The sequence below is a fragment of the Ambystoma mexicanum genome, chromosome 6p (assembly GCF_040938575.1).
Source record: "Ambystoma mexicanum isolate Mex_15411 chromosome 6p, UKY_AmexF1_1, whole genome shotgun sequence".
Classification (NCBI taxonomy): Eukaryota; Metazoa; Chordata; class Amphibia; order Caudata; family Ambystomatidae; genus Ambystoma; species Ambystoma mexicanum.
Genome location: NC_090935.1, coordinates 42,492,518 through 42,512,007, shown reverse-complemented (window position 1 = coordinate 42,512,007; position 19,490 = coordinate 42,492,518). Strand labels below are relative to the sequence as shown.

The 19,490-nt window shown below is 50.7% G+C and overlaps 1 protein-coding gene across 1 annotated transcript in view; it reads right to left on the bottom strand.

Moving 5' to 3' along the window:
• Window positions 1–19,490, bottom strand: part of TMEM8B (transmembrane protein 8B) — an 804,010-nt gene that overhangs the window by 360,159 nt on the left and 424,361 nt on the right. Inside the window, exon 3 of the mRNA XM_069626692.1 lies at window positions 7,798–8,005. Coding sequence (XP_069482793.1) covers window positions 7,798–8,005 — 208 coding nt within the window. The remainder of the gene's footprint in view (window positions 1–7,797; window positions 8,006–19,490) is intronic.

Genomic DNA, 19,490 nt, shown 5'->3' with positions numbered 1-19,490 from the left:
TGTGCGTGCTCCTGGACTTTCGCACTATGGTGATTTTACATCTATGCACCCCCTTTGCTGCATTGTTTGTGCGTGCTCCTGGACTTTCACACTTGGGTGATTTTACATCCATGCACCCCCTTTGTTGCATTGTTTGTGCATGCTCCTGGACTTTCGCACTGTGGTGATTTTACATCTATGCACCCCCTTTGCTGCATTGTTTGTGCGTGCTCCTGTACTTTCGCACTAGGCTGATTTTACATCTATGCACCCTCTTTGCTGCATTGTTTGCGCATTGTTTGTGCGTGCTCCTGGACTTTCACACTATGGTGATTTCACATCTATGTACCCCTTTGCTGCATTGTTTGTGCGTGCTCCTGGACTTTCACACTTGGGTGATTTTACATCCATGCACCCCCTTTGTTGCATTGTTTGTGCATGCTCCTGGACTTTCGCACTGTGGTGATTTTACATCTATGCACCCCCTTTGCTGCATTGTTTGTGCGTGCTCCTGTACTTTCGCACTAGGCTGATTTTACATCTATGCACCCTCTTTGCTGCATTGTTTGCGCATTGTTTGTGCGTGCTCCTGGACTTTCACACTATGGTGATTTCACATCTATGTACCCCTTTGCTGCATTGTTTGTGCGTGCTCCTGGACTTTCGCACTATGGTGATTTTACATCTATGCCACCCCATTGCTGCATTGTTTGTGCGTGCTCCTGGACTTTCGCACTGTGGTGATTTTACATCTATGCACCCCCTTTGCTGCATTGTTTGTGCGTGCTCCTGGACTTTCACACTAGGGTGATTTTACATCCATGCATCCCCTTTGCTGCATTGTTTGTGCGTGCTCCTGGACTTGCGCACTAGGCTGATTTTACATCTATGCACCCCCTTTGCTTTCGCACTAAAGTGATTTTACATTTATGCACCCCCATTGCTGCCTTGTTTGTGCGTGTTCCTGGACTTTCGCACTGTGGTGATTTGACATCTATGCACCCTCTTTGCTGCATTGTTTGTGCGTGCTCCTGGACTTTCACATTAGGGTGATTTTACATCCATGCACTCCCTTTGCTGCATTGGTGTTCAACCTCCCTTCATTCCCCTTTCCCTCCCTATCCTTTTCTAGCTCCTCCTTCTTCCCTTCCTAAAACCTGCCCACTTTCTCCCCTCTTTCCTCCCTCCTCCACCCCTCTCACGCTACAAGTCTCTTGCACTTATCACTATCAGAAACGCTCTTGCCTGTATGATATTCTCATTGCTTTGTCTGTCCTTACCCTCACCCCTCACCTTACTCCACGAAGAGTTCTTTCCTTGTTGCAACTAACGACCGTCAGACATGTACAATAATGTTTCTCATATGTTGTAATCAGTCCGGATTCCTCTATGTTCTATTTTGTACCTCTATATAGCACTTGCACATTCTGAATGTCTCAATGCCTTTTAAGATGTTCAATCCTGTGGTTGCTTAACTACTCACCCTCCATGCGTTGGGGCGCTTTGAAACGCGTACTTATGTGTATGGGCGCTATATAAATGACCAATAAATAAATAAATACATGCCAGATTTAAGATGGAGATCCCTCAGAGGTTGAGCACGTGGACGATGGACTAAGCACTGATTGGCAGCAATGGTTACGTGCAGCCAATAGCGGGCCTGCACTCATGTGTGACTGTCTGGGATCTGTGAGCGCGTACTTATCATTATAAAGTCTTGATTAAGATCAATGTACTCCATGTGCATAAAAAGGGCCATTTTCCGTGGGCCTTAGGCCACACACAATCAGCATTAAAAGACGAATGAAGAGTTAAAATAACAGACCTGTCCTGCAAACATGAAGCAGCGCATTATTCGTAGCCCGCTGCAGCCTGCATTGCATGGGAGCATCTCACGGGCCACCCGGCGAATGCACAGAGCATTTCCTCAGGGTGGTGCGGCAGGAGGCATGGTCCATTCCATTCCACCACTTGAGAGAAGACACTGGCCACTTCACATTGAGTCCAGGGGACCTGAACTGGTTATTGCCCCCAATTATATACCTCAATCCTGTGATCAACTGATAGATAACCCCCAAAACGCAATAGGTGGCAGAACCGAACCCATGCCTTACATGACTCGGCCATACGGCCTGCTACACACCAGCAGCTGGACCTCTCTCTAAAATGGAGACGGTAGCGAGCATCCCTGTCCAGCAATACGGCTTCCGGTGTCCACCCAAGGTGCCCGCCACCGGTGCCCGCCACCGCATACCGGTCTTGCACCCATGCTGGCCATCTGGGAGCTCATGTGACATTAATGCTTAAAAAGGTTGAGTTTATGGCCCATACGACGCAAACCCAGCTGGAAGACATTGCCTTAATGAGCAAGGAACAGACCTCAACATGTCCATCAAACAACTCGTTTTCTTGAGCCATTAAGTCTGCTAAAATGGGATCACTCAACTATGGCTGTGTTCAAAATCAAACAAACGATGTCTTTTCAAGATGGCTGCCATCCGAAATGAACCTTCTCTCTCTTGGCATCTGATGTGAGATATATGGCCTCCCTTTCTCCCTGGCTTTCCTCCCTCTTCCGCTAGAATGATATCATATGATAAATCATTTATAGCGCGCCTGTACACAAGTGCCGTACACGGATGAGAGACCGCTGGGGGATATTTCAAAGCCAATGATATCTCTGCTGCTGTCGCCGACGACCGGTCGCAGAAGGCTGTGGTCCACTAGCCGCGTCCCCTGTGAGACCAGGTTTCGATACTCGGTGGATCAGTCGTCTGGTCCGAATGCCACATTCAGGAAATAGGCCATTTCCTCGGATCTATGGTGTGGATCAGGGAAGGCTAGAAGAAGATGGTGGCCATGTTTATTTATCGGCCCATACTTTTCCTTTTCTATTTGATCAATCTCATTTTGCTGTCACGTATCTAAAGTTCCTTAGTTCCTTAGTTCTCTTCCAGCGATGCGTCCTTAGTTCTCTTCCAGCGGCGCGTCCTTGGTTCTCTTCCAGCGATGCGTCCTTAGTTCTCTTCCAGCGACGCGTGCTTTGTTCTCTTCCAGCGACGCGTCCTTAGTTCTCTTCCAGCGGCGCGTCCTTAGTTCTCATCCAGCGGCGCGTCCTTAGTTCTCTTCCAGCGACGCGTGCTTTGTTGTCTTCCAGCGAAGCGTCCTTTAGCCATGGTGGATTTAGGGGCGCATTCATGCTTTGGGAATCTTGCTCATTGCCCCTATTGGGAAGCGCATGCTCACACGAAACCTGTGTTTGATATTTGCTTTCACTAAAGGATCCTGTTTCAAGCAAATCTCAAGACCTTTTTCTTACAGATCCAATGATTCGCCCTAATTCACCCTTATCCTGAATCTCTTCACCAGCCAATTTATGATCCGAGCCTTTTAAAAGGACCACATTATATGGCAACCGCCGTCAGCGGCAACACGTCTGAACTAGGTGGTCTCTTCTTGTCAATCAAGAGGACCTTAGTACACTTAGCGATGGACATGGCATAGTGTTCTGTGAACTACATGTGCTGATGAAGACTCCAGAATGGTTATGCACTGTGAGGTTGAAACATGTCGACACATCCATCTAATGGAGATCAATTGCCGAACCGGAAGGCGCATAGCATTATCTAACTTTCCCTACTCCTATATCAGGAGCCAAACAGTTATTATGCCTGTATTCGCACCACAATTATATTGTCTTTATTATTTAATCATGTCACGCTTTCTGTTGTGAAGCCATTGTCTGCTAATCACAAACACGTGAATTATGATATTCTGGGACTGCACATACACTGGTGGTGGGGGACCTTCAAGCCTTCCCCGGATGGAGGTGGAGACCTGCGTTCTGAGGCTCAGGTACTCGCTCCGCCTGACCGACGATATGGCGCGCGGCCCACTTACGCGCACCCTACACTCTTTCTATGCGCAGCTTCTATTGACAGAGTAATAACATACATTTTTCCTGTGTATATTTCAGAACTTTGAAACATTTAAAAATGTAGAGGTACGTTTTTATCCATGGTTGGCAATGCTGGTGCGTAGAACGGGCAGACGGTGAAGTAAGAAAGACTAAACTGAGCCTGGGTGAAGACATGTAATAGGTCAGGCACCACAAGCCCTTGATGCTGGGGCTCGGTACCCTGTGGTGAGGAGAGAGGGGTCTTATTTCTAGAGGGTCGAGTAGGTTGCAGGGGCCCGGTGGACCACTGAATGAAATACACATCTCCTGCCTTATTCATACATGTATCCATGGGATTGGCCCATAAAGCTTGTGAGATCAACAAGGTAAATATGTCCCACACAAAGCACTGAAGTCAGCTGGGCCCAGCTTTCATTTGGAGTCAAGGATTACAGCTCCCTTGTAGAAGACATTAGAATTTACCGTGACCACATGCATTTAGGGAGGTCTTAACATTCATCTGTTTAACAAAGCTCGCTTCTTGAAGATAAGAGGCGCTTCATCAGTTACCTGTTACCTAGATCCAGTAATTTAGCAGTTCACAAGCGCCTAGAGGCGATTATCACTGCATTAGACGCTACATCATGGCATTGCATGCACAAATACATGCGCTCACCTCTACATAATACCCCCTAATCTGACCATATGATGAAGCTTTCACAATCTAGCACACAGTATTACCACTGACAGGCCTGAGGCCCATCCTTACAATGGGACTTCCGGGTTTCCCCCAGAAAACCCATCTACCACTGCCACTGGGTACACCGCGCCCCGCTTACGTATAACCATAAGATGCTCCATCCCCTTATTCAGCATAGACCTCCCCTTAGAGGAGGCGACCTATCACAAGCTGCATTGAACACAGCATTACGCCCTTTCCAAGGGACAGGGAAGGGCGGTGCTTCAGCATAGCTACAGGTGCCTGGAGTCACCAATCAGGGAAGCGAACCAAGACGTAACAAGACCAGCCTGCGGAAATCTGGAAATACACCTCTATTTATGACTAAACACAACTGCATCCGTTGGGTGGAGAGCACATACATGGCTTCAATAATCTCAGTCCTAAAAACTGTACTGCCTCTATAGGTGCCCAGGGTAAGTATACCTCAGAGACCTCAGAGATGTGGGCAGAGAAGGAAAGGGTGGAGTCAAAGATGACCCCGAGGTTCTTAGCCTCGCAGGTGGGGGTGGGGGTAGGAGGAGGGCCAAGGGAGGCCGGCCAGAGAATGAGGAGAAAGGATGGTGAAGGTGTGCCGATGAGGAGGATCTCCGTCTTGCTGGCATTCAGACAAAGATCATTGGCGGCACACCAATCTTGAATGGCAGTTAGGCAATCAGAGATGAGAGAGGGAGACGAGGTGGCAGAGGGCAGCCTGAAAATGAGTTGAGTGTCATCAGCGTAGCACTGGAAATTTGAGCAGAAAATGGAAATGCAGCGGGCGAGAGTTGCCAGGTATTGGTTGAAAAGCTAGGGCGAGAGGTTAGACCCCTGGGGAACACCGCAGGTAGAGAGGAAGATAGATGAAAGGAAGGACCCAAGTTGGACTTGGGAGGGTCGATCTCAGAGGAAAGAGGTCAGCCAGGCAGGAGCCAGATCAGTGATACCCAAGTTTTCACGGAGACGGTTGAGCAGGATGGTATGGTTGACCGTGTCGAAGGCAGAAGAGAGATCGAGGAGGATGAGGACAGAGGGAATGTTAGTGTCAAGGTTGGTGAGCAGATCTTCACAGATTTTATACCTAGAATGCATGGATCATTTAAAAGATCATACCTCATATCACACCCCACGCTTACTCTCTCCTTACACCACCACCCAACTAGAACACAGAGATACTATGACACCATTCGGTATAACTGTTCTCATATCAACATCTGACGCCGCTCACTCCACATCACTCTATTGTAATCACTGCTGGTCTCGCACCCCCAGCCAGGCGTTCTCCTCAGGCCTTACGCTGCCACTCTCGGTCTGGATAATTCCTGCCAGATTCGAACACATACTCCTGACCTCTCAGCCACCACACCTACCGCTATGAAGCAGCTTCCACAGGAATTTTCGCACCAGCTGCACACATACCAGATGCGCACTCGCACCTTTTGGATCCTCTCTCCTCCCTCTACTGACAAGAACTTCGGTTCCCAAGGGCGTTCAACCTACCAGCGCCTTCAGACCATACCAATGGTATATAAGGCGCTATATAAGTGCAAAATAACATAACATAACATAACATACGTTGAGCGAGAGAAAGAACGCCAGCTGAAGAGAACGTACTTCTAAAGACTTGCAGTAGGGAGTCTGGCTGGTTCAGTGAAAGGCTCTCTGCTGTTACTAGGTGTTGCGCCCCCTCCACACACCAATGCAGGAAGAAGATGGTATTCTGTATTGCACTGCTGTCACTCTATCATCCCCTCCTGTTCCCCTCCTGTTAACCAGGAGTGCACCTGCATGGAAGTTATCTTCCCTGCCCTGCTGTCGCGCTATCATCCCCTCCTGTTACCCAGGAGTGCACCTGCATGGAAGTTATCTTCCCTGCCCTGCTGTCGCGCTATCATCCCCTCCTGTTACCCAGGAGTGCACCTGCATGGAAGTTATCTTCCCTGCCCTGCTGTCGCGCTATCATCCCCTCCTGTTACCCAGGAGTGCACCTGCATGGAAGTTATCTTCCCTGCCCTGCTGTCGCTCTATCATCCCCTCCTGTTACCCAGGAGTACAGCTGCATGGAAGTTATCTTCCCTGCCCTGCTGTCGCGCTATCATCCCCTCCTGTTACCCAGGAGTGCACCTGCATGGAAGTTATCTTCCCTGCCCTGATGTCGCGCTATCATCCCCTCCTGTTACCCAGGAGTGCACCTGCATGGAAGTTATCTTCCCTGCCCTGCTGTCACTCTATCATCCCCTCCTGTTACCCAGAAGTGCACCTGCATGGAAGTTATCTTCCCTGCTGTCGCGCTATCATCCCCTCCTGTAACCCAGGAGTGCACCTGCATGGAAGTTATCTTCCCTGCCCTGCTGTCGCGCTATCATCCCCTCCTGTTACCCAGGAGTGCACCTGCATGGAAGTTATCTTCCCTGCCCTGCTGTCACTCTATCATCCCCTCCTGTTACCCAGAAGTGCACCTGCATGGAAGTTATCTTCCCTGCTGTCGCGCTCTCATCCCTTCCTGTTACCCAGGAGTGCACCTGCATGGAAGTTATCTTCCCTGCCCTGCTGTCGCGCTATCATCCCCTCCTGTGACCCAGGAGTGCACCTGCATGGAAATTATCTTCCCTGCCCTGCTGTCGCGCTATCATCCCCTCCTGTGACCCAGGAGTGCACCTGCATGGAAGTTATCTTCCCTGCCCTGCTGGTCTCTGTTCTTCTTACCTGCCTCAGGTGTGGTCACAGCTGAGGCATCTTTGTGTGTATTGTGGGTAAAGAGGAGGAGACTGGGGGAAAGAGAAGTGGGGCGTTCACTGGAGGGGTTAGGGGGTACCGCCTTTGGCTCATTGAAACTGGGGCCAAACTATTTTCCTGCTGAGAAATCACACTCTAAACTTTGCACCAGACTCCATCCAGCTCGTCCTCCACTACGATTTTGATTCAAAGACACTTTACATCTGGACAAATTACACAAGTATTGCAACATTTAGAATCTGGTGTCTTTACTGAGGATACATTAGCCGATGCACCACTACTGCTTCTGAGCCTGCCTCCCTTACTATTGGCTCTGGACTTGGAAGCTTAACCAATCAGATGCCATCGTGAGCCCGCGCATAACAATCCCCCCTTTTTGATTGGCCATGACATAAAGCATCTAGATCCCCCTTCAATCAAATCTCTGGAGGAGAAAGCCGCCCTCCTGCATGCCTCGCGCCCTTACCTTGACCGAGATCCTTCCCTCATCCTTTGGCAGGTGGGCGGCCAGGAACCAGTCTCCAGGTAGAGGGCTGGTTACATTGAACACCCCGGTGGTCCGGTTTGGTAGAGTCCAGGTCAGGGTGAGTGCAAAGGCTCCGGGAATGGCAGTGTCCTTTGGGAAGTGGGTGCGGAGAGGGTTTATCACAGGGGGTGCACCTGAGCGGAAATACCTGTTGGAGTGAGAGATGGAGAAGTATGTTACAAAGGTGGCCAGCCTCAATGTATTCTAATTGGCTTATAGACGAATGAGGGGTCCCCATTTCTGAACATAATCGAGGCGGACCATTTGAACTTCATCAATCACCGTGACCTTTTAAAGTTACTATAGTGCATACAAATATACTTACCTCGCCCTCATGATTAAGCTATGCCATGCGGATATCTCCAATCATGAGCATTGAGGAAGCAGTCTATCCATCCATCCATCCATCCATTCATCCATCCATCCATCCATCCACCCATCCACCCATCCACCCACCCATCCATCCACCCATCCACCCATCCACCCACCCATCCATCCACCCATCCATCCATCCATCCATCCATCCATCCATCCATCCATCCATCCATCCATCCATCCAACTATCCATTCATTCCACCCATCTGTCCAACCACCTATCCACCCATTCACCCATCCATCCAAACATTCATCAATCCATCCATTCACCAACCCACACATCCATCCACCCACCCACCAACCCATCTATCCACTCACCCAGGCAAACCCATCTATTCATCCACCTACCAATCCATTCACCCATCCATCCACACATGCATCAATCCATCCATTCATCAACCCACCCATCCAATCATCCACCAACCCATCCATCCATCCACTCACCCATCCACTCATCCATCCATCCATCCATCCATCCATCCATCCATCCATCTATCCACCTATCCATCCATCCATCCATCCATCCATCCATCCATCCATCCATCCATCCATCCATCCATCCATCCATCCATCCATCCATCCATCCATCCATCCATCCATCCATCCATCCATCTATCCATTCATCCCACTCATCTATCCAACCACCTATCCACCCATTCACGCATCCATCCAAACATTCATCAATCCATCCATTCAACAACCTAGACATCCATCCACCCACCCACCAACCCATCCATCCACTCACCCAGGCAAACCTGTCTATTCATCCACCTACCAACCCATTCACCCATCCATCCACACATTCATCAATCCATCCATTCATCAACCCACCCATCCAATCATCCACCCATCCATCCATTCATCCATCCATGCATCCATCCTCCCACCCACGCATCCATCCACCCACCCATCCATGCATCCATACACCCACCCACCCATCCACCAACCCATCCGTGCACCAACCCATTCATCCATCCACTCATCCAGCCACCCACCTATCATCCATTCATCCATCCATCCAACCACCTACCCACCCATTCATCCAAACATTCATCCATCCATCCATTCACCTACCCACCTATTCATCCAAACATTCATCCATCCATCCATTCACCTACCCACCTATTCATCCAAACATTCCTCCATCCATCCATTCACCAACCCACCCATTCATCCTGACAATCATACACATAAGGACTTTAAGTGAGACTATGTTTGTCATGGGCCACCACTGGAAAACACTGGCAGACCTACGTGGGAGGAGTGGGGCAGGCCTTTAGAGGCATTTTATATATCTTGTATATCTGTGGCACAAACCCATGGAAAGAAACAAGCTAGAATGTGGCTCCATGTATTGATTGAAGATCACTGGGGAGAGGACGGAACCCTGTGGGTCTCCACAGGTGACAGGAAGCATTGGTGATCTAGAGGAGTCCATCTGAACAAACTGCTGGTGTTTTGGTAGGTAGGACTTGAACCAGCGTAGTTTAAGGTCACTGATCCCTATGTGCAGATGTAGGGTGTCCGTGAGCACTTGGTGGTCTACTGTATCTAAAGCGGCTGAGAGGTCATGTAGAATCAGGAAACAGGAGTGGCCATCGTCAAGGATGTTGAGGGAGTCGTCGACCAAATGTATGGCTGCCGTCTCAGTGCTGCATCTGGGTCTGTACCCGGATTGGTAGGTTTGGAGGAGACTGTTGGTGTCGATGTGTTGCCGCAATTGTGCGGCTACCGCTTTCTCGATGATCTTACATAGGAAGGGAAGATGGGTGATGAAGCGATACTTACCTAGGTTGTTGGGATCCAGAGTGGGTTTCTTTAGTAGAGGGAGGATTTGCCCTGTCTGTAGGGTCAATGGGAAGGTGCTTTGAGTTAGGTAGATGTTGATGATCTCCAGTAGTGAAGGAGAGCTTCTGTAGGGAGGGTCTTGTTGATGGATGCTGGAAGGATGTCATTTGTACATGTTGTGGCTTTGAGGACGGTCCGGGTTTTATACTAGGGCCTCTGCACAGAGTGTCTAGAATGTTGTCCAGGGTATGGAGATTTCACGAGGAGGGACGTAAGGTGGGTCTGTGGATGCAGAGCTGGTGTCTATGTGCTGGCGAATCTTGCCGATTTTGTCAATAAAGAAGGCGTTGGTGGTATGGTAGGGTTGGGTTGTGGGTTGACGTAGTTCTTGACCGCTTTGAAGAGGGCTCTGGTTTTTGTTGTTGGCTTCTGCTATGGTCTTTTGATAGTAGGTGGCCTTCATTGTGTTGATTAGTCTTCGGCGGGTTGCTCTGAGTCCCTTGAGGAGTGCTAGGGAAGATGCGGTCCTGGAGCGGTGCCAGGTTTTCTCCTGTTTCCTGATTACTCTTTTGCTGAGGTTGAGTTCTTGCGTGTACCAGGGTGCTGACGGTTTCTGTTTGCAGCTGCACTGTTTCAGAGATGCGTGTTGGTCGATGGAGGCTGAGAGGGTGGCGTTGAGTGCTTCCCGTTGAGAGCCACACTTCAGTTGGGTGTGTTCAGTCCATGTGAGGTGGAGGTTAGTGAGGTCTTCCGTGAGGTCTTCCACGGGGAAGTTCTTCAAGGACCTGAAGTTTTTCTGATGGTTTTCTGCTGGGAGTGCTTGACTGGGGTGGTGTGTAGGATGTTAAAAGACACAGCTGGGTGTTCAGACCAGTCAAGCAGGAGAGGAGAGCTGGAGTGGAGGGAAGGCAGTGCCCTGATGATTAGGTCCAGAATGTTAACTATTTCATGCGTTGGGTCTTTTGTGTGCTGTGTGAGGTTGAGAAGGCCCAGGGGAGCTTCCTTCATCAGTTTGGTGGCCTTGTTTCCTGGCAGGTTGAATTTTCCTGGAAAGATGTTGTTGGTGTGCATGAGGGACATAGTGGTGACCAGGTTGGTGAAGTCTCAGATGAAGGCAGTGTTGGGTTTGGCCCAAAGACATTCTCTCTGATCAAATGCGTATTGTTTGTCTGCCCCAACCAGCCAGGAGCTGGTGGATCACTACCAAACGCACCATCTGGAAGTGCATGTGCTTCCCCTGGCAGAGGCACTTTGCCTGTCAGGCTGATTTCCACCTGTGGGCTACCACAGATGGCCCAATGTAAAATAGAATCAGGCTGCTGTACCTCCTCCCGGCCACGGAGCGGTGGCCTTGAAGTAGCTCTGCTTCCACACCTCACCCTGGTGGCTGCCACCAGGTCCCACAAATTGTGGCCTAAGCCACTATAGTGTAAAAAGATGACGACCAAGTCTATACCTCACAAACCTTCTAATTGAGGTGACAAAAACACGCCTCCATTAAGAAGACCAGTGGGTGGCTGAGTTGCAGGCGATGGTGCGTCATAAACAGGCGGCATGTGCTTGTGTATCCCCAGCACGCGGATCCCTGGGAACAGGTCCAATGTGTATGTGTCGCACTGGCACGAGTCTTCACCCACTCTGGATGAGGGCATTAATCCTGATCCCATCGAAGCCCTGTAGTTCTGGCAGGGCCTAGATCCTTTTCTGAAAGCTCAAGATGTTAGATTTGAGGGATCGAAGGATGAGATTGTTTATGATGCTGGAGCTGATTGGGTGGGCTGCAATAACATAGGTACTTAGACTGGCAGGTGTTTCATTTTTCCTTTGAATGGCCCTCTCGTGGCATCCTTGTCCCCCAGTTCACTGCACAGGCCATATGATCTTTTTCTCCAGTTGATCATAGGGGGGCCACTCCCATAGTTGACAGCATTGCCCATTTCAATCTGTAGGTGCTTATCCAATTGGAATGGGTCATGTTGGCAAGTATGCACTCCCTACCTACCATTGGCTAGGCCAGCACCATCCAAGAGGCAGAATAATGCTGCATGCTGGCTCACACAAACTTACAAAAGCCTAGAATGGCTGGGCTCTGCAAAGACCCTTTCCACGAGTCCCTGTGTGCCAACAGAGAAATGAGCACTGGGGGTGTAATGTTGCCACTCGCCTCTGCCTCAGAACTCACAGGTGTGATACCGAGGTGCGCCCCCCCCCCACTGCACCCCATCTGCCCTTTGTGGACAGAGTGAGAGATTTCCAGAAAGCCTGCTCTATTTCAGCCCTCTCCCCCAGCTGGCACCTCCCCAGTCTTGGGTCACCTGCTGAAGCTCCAGCCAGGGTGGTGTTCGCCCCGCCCACCTTCTTCTCCAGCCTTTCTGCCTCTGGGAATACACCTGCAGTGTGAGGCAGAGAGTAGAGACGCCATGGTGCAGTGTCCTTGCTCTCCTGCTGCCCCATCTGACTTTCTAGCTCTGTTGGTTTCCCCTTAGATGGATGGTCTGGAGGGTTGCCAGAGCAATGGCAGAGGTTCAGATTGAATTGAATTGATTTTTTATTTATATCACGCTCGTACACATGTGTTTCAGAGCACGTCAAGGCAAGGGAGGGGTACAAGGGAGAACAAACAATGATCTTACCGGCCCGATAATAGCACCATGCTAATACCGGGTTCGCAAAACCGGACCCGGAAATAACGTCATCGCGCAGGAACTGGAAATGGGCCGGCGGCCATCTTTAAAAACACAATCCATTGCCATCCTCCCTAACCACCAGTTAGGGCCACCCCGAGCCCCCATAGAGAATGTCAAAGGCTACCAGGAAGACCATCCCCCGGCTGCGGATACAGCGTTACTCAGACGCAGAGCTGACCTTGTTAGCGGACACTCTAGCTGCACATGCAGACATAATCCAATCCCACGACAAGAAGCGGGAGGTGCAGCAATGAAAGAGGCAAATCTGGCAGGAGGTAGCCCGCAAGGTATCAATCGTAGGTACCACCCCGCGCAGTGTGAGGGACTGCAGGAAGCAGTGGGATGACCTCCGGTTGAGGGTACGCAATATCATGGCCAGCAATCGGAGGGAGGCCATGGCCACAGGTGGGGGTGCCCACCCCCCTGCCAAATTGATGCCCTGGGAGGTGACGGCTAGCAGATTCATCAGTCCTGAGTCCATCGAGGGATTATGCGAGATGGAGAAGGGTGCGGCATCAACCGCGGAAAGAGGTGAGTGACCCTGCAGATCCCTGTAGGGGAGACCATGACGTAGCACAAGTGAAGTGGTAGAGAGTCTAGGCAAGGCAATGCATGTCCCAACACCCACATGACCATATCCAAGTCCAGATGGCGGGCCAAACGCTGCCACACTGAATGCATGCTGAGTGCCAATCCCATAACCAACACACAGTCAACACACCTGGAACTTGCCCATGTGACACATCACACAAACCCAAAATCAACGGCATGACACCTGCCATGCAGTCAATGCTAATATGCCCCCTCTGAATACCCTGCGTGACACACCTGTAAGACATGAAAGCATGATCAAATGAATAATGAACAGCACCACCACTGCCATGTCACACCATCACTGATGCCCTGCATCTCTTCTACCCCCCAGGCACCGATGAGGAAGAAGCATCCCAGGAGACCACCGCGAGGGCATCCACCTCACACCCTAAGAAGAGGACAACCACCACCACCTCCGCTGGAGGCAAGCAGGCCACAGCCACTGCCAGTGTGGCTGTGCAAGCTGGGACACAGCCAGCAACACCTGCTGCCAGTGTGCCTGACACACTACTGACCAAGGGGAGTCCCTGGAAGCACCCGCCTCCACTGGGGAAGAACTTGATGCCAGTGTGGAGCCTGAGGGAGACACCGAGGTGACATTCCGGGCCACCCCAAGCCCCGTGCCCACCCCCTCGCCCCAACACCTGCAGTCACCCACCTGCAGTGAAGATGATCCCTGCCTCCGTGACTGTGACCTACCCACCTCTGAGGAGTACAGTCCCGAAAATGCCGTCCACGTGATTGCACAACCCACCACTCCAGCCCCCACCAAAACCCTGGAGACACGATTGTCGATGGTAGAGGCCCAACAGGAGGCCATGTTGGACCTACTCCGCCAGTACATAGCGGACAGGGAGGAAACCAGGCGGGGTATTGCCACCGCAATTGCGGGGACCACAGCGGCCATCGAAGCCAACACAGCTGCTGTTAATGCGTCGGCTCAGCTAATGAGGGACTGCCTGGGGGCGGTGACACAGGTGCTGACTTCAATGCTGCTTCATATGCAGCGGCCACGGCTTGCAGGAGGTGTGAAACCTTCCAGCGACTCACCTACTACCTCCACACCAGCTTCATCTGTCCCCACCAGCCCAGTGCGCCAGACACGTAGGAGTGCAAGGCACACTGAAATGCCGCCTCTGGACAGGAAGAAGTCCCGGAAGTAGTGCGGGGGGACAATGGGAGTGGGACACAAGGTTGGGGGTGAAGGGGTGCATCTTGTGGAGTCTATTGGGGGTATTGGTGTTTGTTGGGGGGGTCTGGGAGTTTGTTGGGGGGTTCTGGGAGTTTGTTGGGGGGGTCTGGGAGTTTGTTGGGGGGGTTAGGGAGGGTGGAGTGGACACATTTCTGCTGTTGTAAATAATACACACGTTGTGATAAGAAAAATCCATGGCTGGATATTGTTATTTTCGTGTGCATCCATTTAATGTGTTACAGTGTTCAGTGCCCAACTCCCAACATTCCCTGTGTGCATGTCCACATTGGCCCAGTGTCTGACTGACGCATGTCTTTCATAGTCCCTGTGGGTCAGGAGTATTCGTGATTCTGTGCTTGGCGTACAGCATGGCCATCCCATGAATCATGTACTAGCAGGGGGGCTACTTCACCTCCGTCTCCATCCTCATCATCCTCACCCGTTTCATGCTTGTCAATATCAGGTGGCAGTGGTACATTCCTTCGGACGCACATGTTGTGCAGCATGACACAGGCCATGGTGATCTTCGCCACCTTCTCAGGCCTATATAGGAGTGGTGTAATCATGCATGTAATCATGCATGCTGAGGCGGATGTGCTGTGGTAGTGCAACAACGTTTAGCCTCCAATTCATGCTGTTCATTGTTCACTGTGCATGGTCACACTGGCCACATTGCCACAGTTGCCCTCCTGTTTATTAATGCATTGCTTGCCATCACCATGGTGGCCTGGTTGTGCCTCTTACTTGTCATCGATATGCATAGTTTGTGAAATGTGGCCCAGTGATGTGTCATGTTCCATTTGGCCAGTTCAGGTCAGGAATGTTTAGCTCTGCATGCATTCTCCAATCACCGGCAATTGCCACCCAGGTGGAGTATGCACCCCCTTTGCCACACAGGTGGAGTATGTCCCCCCTTTCCCAACCAGGTGGAGTATGCCCCCCCATATGCATCCCTACACATCAGTAACCCAAAGCACTGCCATGGGACAGTTGTGCAACTCACCAAGCAGCCAGGCGCGTGATCCAGCATGTCGCTCCATGTGACGGGGTAGCGCATCATGTGTTGATCCATGAAATCGGGCGCAGAAATGTGTGATGATCTTTCTGGAGTTACATACCATTTGCACATTGATGGAGTCGTATTGCTTGCGATTGCGGTAGACCGCCTCTATGGCATGGGGGACTACCAATTCCACATGGGTGCAGTCTAGTGCACCAACACAATTGGGCATGCCTGCCAGTGCATGGAAGCCTACTTTGGTGTCGGCTATCTCCTGGGTAGTCCGTGGTAGGGATATGTGGGTGCTTGCGTGCTTCAGGAGAGCATCCAGAACTTGGTTCAATATGCGTGAAAATAGTGGCTGTGAAATGCCATGCAGCTGCTCCACTGTGTGTTGGTAGGTGCCTGTGGCCAGGAAGTGGAGCACAGACACCACCTTTAGAAGTGGGGGGATGGCAGTGCGTATTTCAATGAGGCTGGCAATGTCGTTCTGTATCATGTCCACTATGGTGGTGATGGTGTCACTGTCCAACCGGTATAGGGTGTGGATCTGCTCAGGGGTTAGGTTAAAAGGGCTGGGTCTGGTGCGAGGGATTGGTGGTTGCCTACGAGGCACTGCTGCCTGCGCTGGTGGTAATTGCTGGGCCTGTCTCACCCTCCTTCTCCTCCTGCGTCTCCTCTGTGCTGCCTGTTCTTGATGCTGTAGTTGTTGTTGTTGTTGCTGTTGTTGCTGTAGTTGTAGCAGTATAGGCATGTCCTCTAGCGCCATGATTGCAACAGCTAGTGGTAGCATTTTGTTGTTGGAAGGGTTGTGGTGTGTGGGTGTGCTCATTTTATACTGGGCCAGACTCCATTGACTCCACCTGTGGGGATTGTGTGCACCTGTGGCAGTTGCCTTGTATCCTGATTGCTGTTTGCAGGTGGTCCGCGATGCCTGTATGGCTGGCATCGTGCAGGCCGTGATTACCGGCTTCGCAATGCCAGTATTTGCATATCCGCGTGGGTTGGGATGTCCCCCTGTTACCGGCATGCCGGTGTTTGCTCCCCGATGGGGCGCGTGTAAGCGCCCATGCCGCTATTAGCGGCGCCGTTATTTAGGGTGCCGCTAATACCGGGTTTCCGGGTCAGAATACACCAGAGTGGAAAACGATGCCGGTATTACCATACCGGCATCGTTTTTGCCTTACCGCCAACCTTGTAATGAGGCCCATTGAGAGCGCGGAAGTGCATGGGGAGGGAGAAAGGGGAGAAGTGCAAGGAAGGAGTGAGCAGTGGAAAGTGCAGAGCAAAGGAGAGCAGATAAATAATAAATAAATAAATAAATAAATAAATAAATAAATAAATACATAAACAAACAAGCAAGCAACAAACAGTGCAAGAGCCGCCAACAGGTGAAAAATGCTTTTTTTTTAAGACAACAGATAGGGCGATTCTCGTAAGTGCAGGAAGGAAAGGGGGGGACTGTATGGTTACAGATACAGGCCCCAGTGCAAAAGGATTGCCAGGAGGCAGTGCAGGTGGGTGGCACAGTGATCAGGTACCTGGGCCCGGAGGACAGAGGGTGGCCAGGTGCACAGTGCCAAGAGAGCAGATCAGCAGGGGAGAGAAGGGGTGAAGGCAGTAGCAAAGAGGAAGGTGTTGAGGTGCTTCCGGAACCGGAGATGGTTTTTCTCAAGTTTCAGAGTGGCAGGGAGGCTGTTCCAGAGGGAGGCCCCAGCCGAAGACAAAGATCTACCCCCAGCACGTTCCTCTGAAAAACGACTGACCCTGAGACAGTTAGAGGTACAGGAGTGAAGAGCTCGAGAGGGAAGGTATTTACGAAGGGACAGCTGAAGGTATATTGGACCCAGGCCCCAGAAAGCCTTGTGGACAATGCAGAGGGTTTTGAATTTAATCCTTGCAGCCACTGGGAGTCAGTGGAGAGATTTCAGAGCTGGAGAGATACGATCCCAGGGCTTGAGACCAAGGACAAGTCTTGCAGTCCTGTTCTGGATTAGTTGCAGAGGGCGGAGAATAGAGGCAGGTAGATTTAGAAAGAGGCTGTTACAATAGTCCAAGCTAGAGAGAACCAGAGGTTGGGATACAATGAGCTTCTGGGGGAAGGAGAGGAAAGGCAGAGAACCTCTGAGGAGGTGCAGTCGGAAATTTGACTTTTTTGAGACATCAGAGATGTGGGCAGAGAAGGAAAGCGTGGAGTCAAAGATGACCCGGTGGTTCTTAGCCTCGCAGATAGGTGTAGGACGATGGCCAAGGGAGGCCGGCCAGAGAGTGAGAGGAAAGGAGGGTGATGGCGTGCCGATGAGGAGGATCTCAGTCTTGCTGTCATTGAGGCAGAGATCGTTGGCAGCACACCAATCCTGAATAGCAGATAGGCAATCGGAGATCGTAGAAGGAGGGGTGGTGGCCGAGGGGAGCTTGAAAAAGAGTTGAGTGTCATCAGCATAGCACTGGAAAGGGGAGCAGAAATTGGCGATGAGCGAAAGTTGCAAGATATTGGTTGAAAAGCCAGGGTGAGAAGTTAGACCCCTGGGGAACACCACAGGTAGAGAGGGAGATAGATGAAAGGAAAGACCCAAGTTGGACCTGGGAGGGTCGATCAGAGAGGAAAGAAGTCAGCCAGGCCAGAGCCTGATCAGTGATACCCAGGTTGTCACAGAGACGTTTGAGCAGGATGGTGTGCTTGACCGCGTCGAAGGCAGAAGAGAGATCAAGAAGGATGAGGACAGAGAGGATGTTAGAATCAAGGTTGGAGAGCAGATCTTCACGGATGTTCAGGAGAGCAGGTTCCATGCTTCTGGAAGCTCTAAAGCCAGATTGATGGTCATGGGGACAACCAGCAGAATCCGAGTGAAGGTTGAACTGGGAGATGGCAAGCTTTTCTAGGAGTTTGTCCAGAAAGGGAGTGATAGAAATTGGGTGAAAGTTAGCTGGGCAAAAGGGGTCGGCTGTAGCTTTTTTGAGAAGATGGTGCACAATAGAGTGCTTCAGGGGCGAAGGTATGTATTAAAAACCTTCCAGCCATCACCTCTTTTGTTTTGCTCTAGTCACCCAGAGTGGGATGGCTATTTGTAGAAGTGGGTGCCAAATCTGCTGGGTCTAGAGATCAAAGCTACTGCTCACTGATGACACCCAAGGAGGCTGAAACATGTCTGGGGCTGCTTGCGGTCTGGTGTAGAAGGGATGTGACCAAGCAGTTTTGAGTGACCTTCCCCTTTTGGAATGGGAACAGGCCTGCTTTGCATATGGTCTCTCCACTTTCTATAATTACTTAACAGGCTAAATAACGATGGCCTGGAGGGTTGCCCAGAGCAATGCCAGATGTTAAGATTAATTCTAAACCTTCCAGCCATAATCCCTTTTGTTTTGCAGCAGTCACCCATTCAGACGGGAATGCCCTGACTTGGGTCCAGAGCCTGCTGGACCTAGCAACCCAACCTACACCTCACTGATGAAGCCCATTGAGGCTGAAACATGTCAGCCTGATGTTTTGTGCAGATGGGATGTGGCCAAGCAGTTCAAGCCCCTTTTGGGGTGGGGTCGAGGCTGATTTGCATAGGGTCTTACCAGTTGCTATACTGGCTTGGCGGGTGAAGAAAGATGGGCTGGAGGGTTGCCCAGAGCAATGCCAGAGGTTAAGATTAATTCCAAACCTTTCAGTCGCTCCTCCATATTACTGGATTATGGGCAATGCATGCTCTACTTCAAAACAACAGCAAAAGATCTATAAAAAATCTTATCACCCCGGCTGACGAATGCCCGGGTTGCAATTAGCATTAATAGCCATGATCGCTGAGGGGTGTGATTGTTACCAGCCCCCATGTATTGTGAACACATATTTAATGAAAGTGTTTTATTGTGAAAAGAATTACATATATGGCGGGTGCAAGCATCATAAAGATTTCTTACAGTCCCAATGCCGACAACTCTTGTGGGTACAATCTTCATGAAAGTGTTTTACAGTGACAATGTTGCCATATATTTGGCAACGATTTTTACA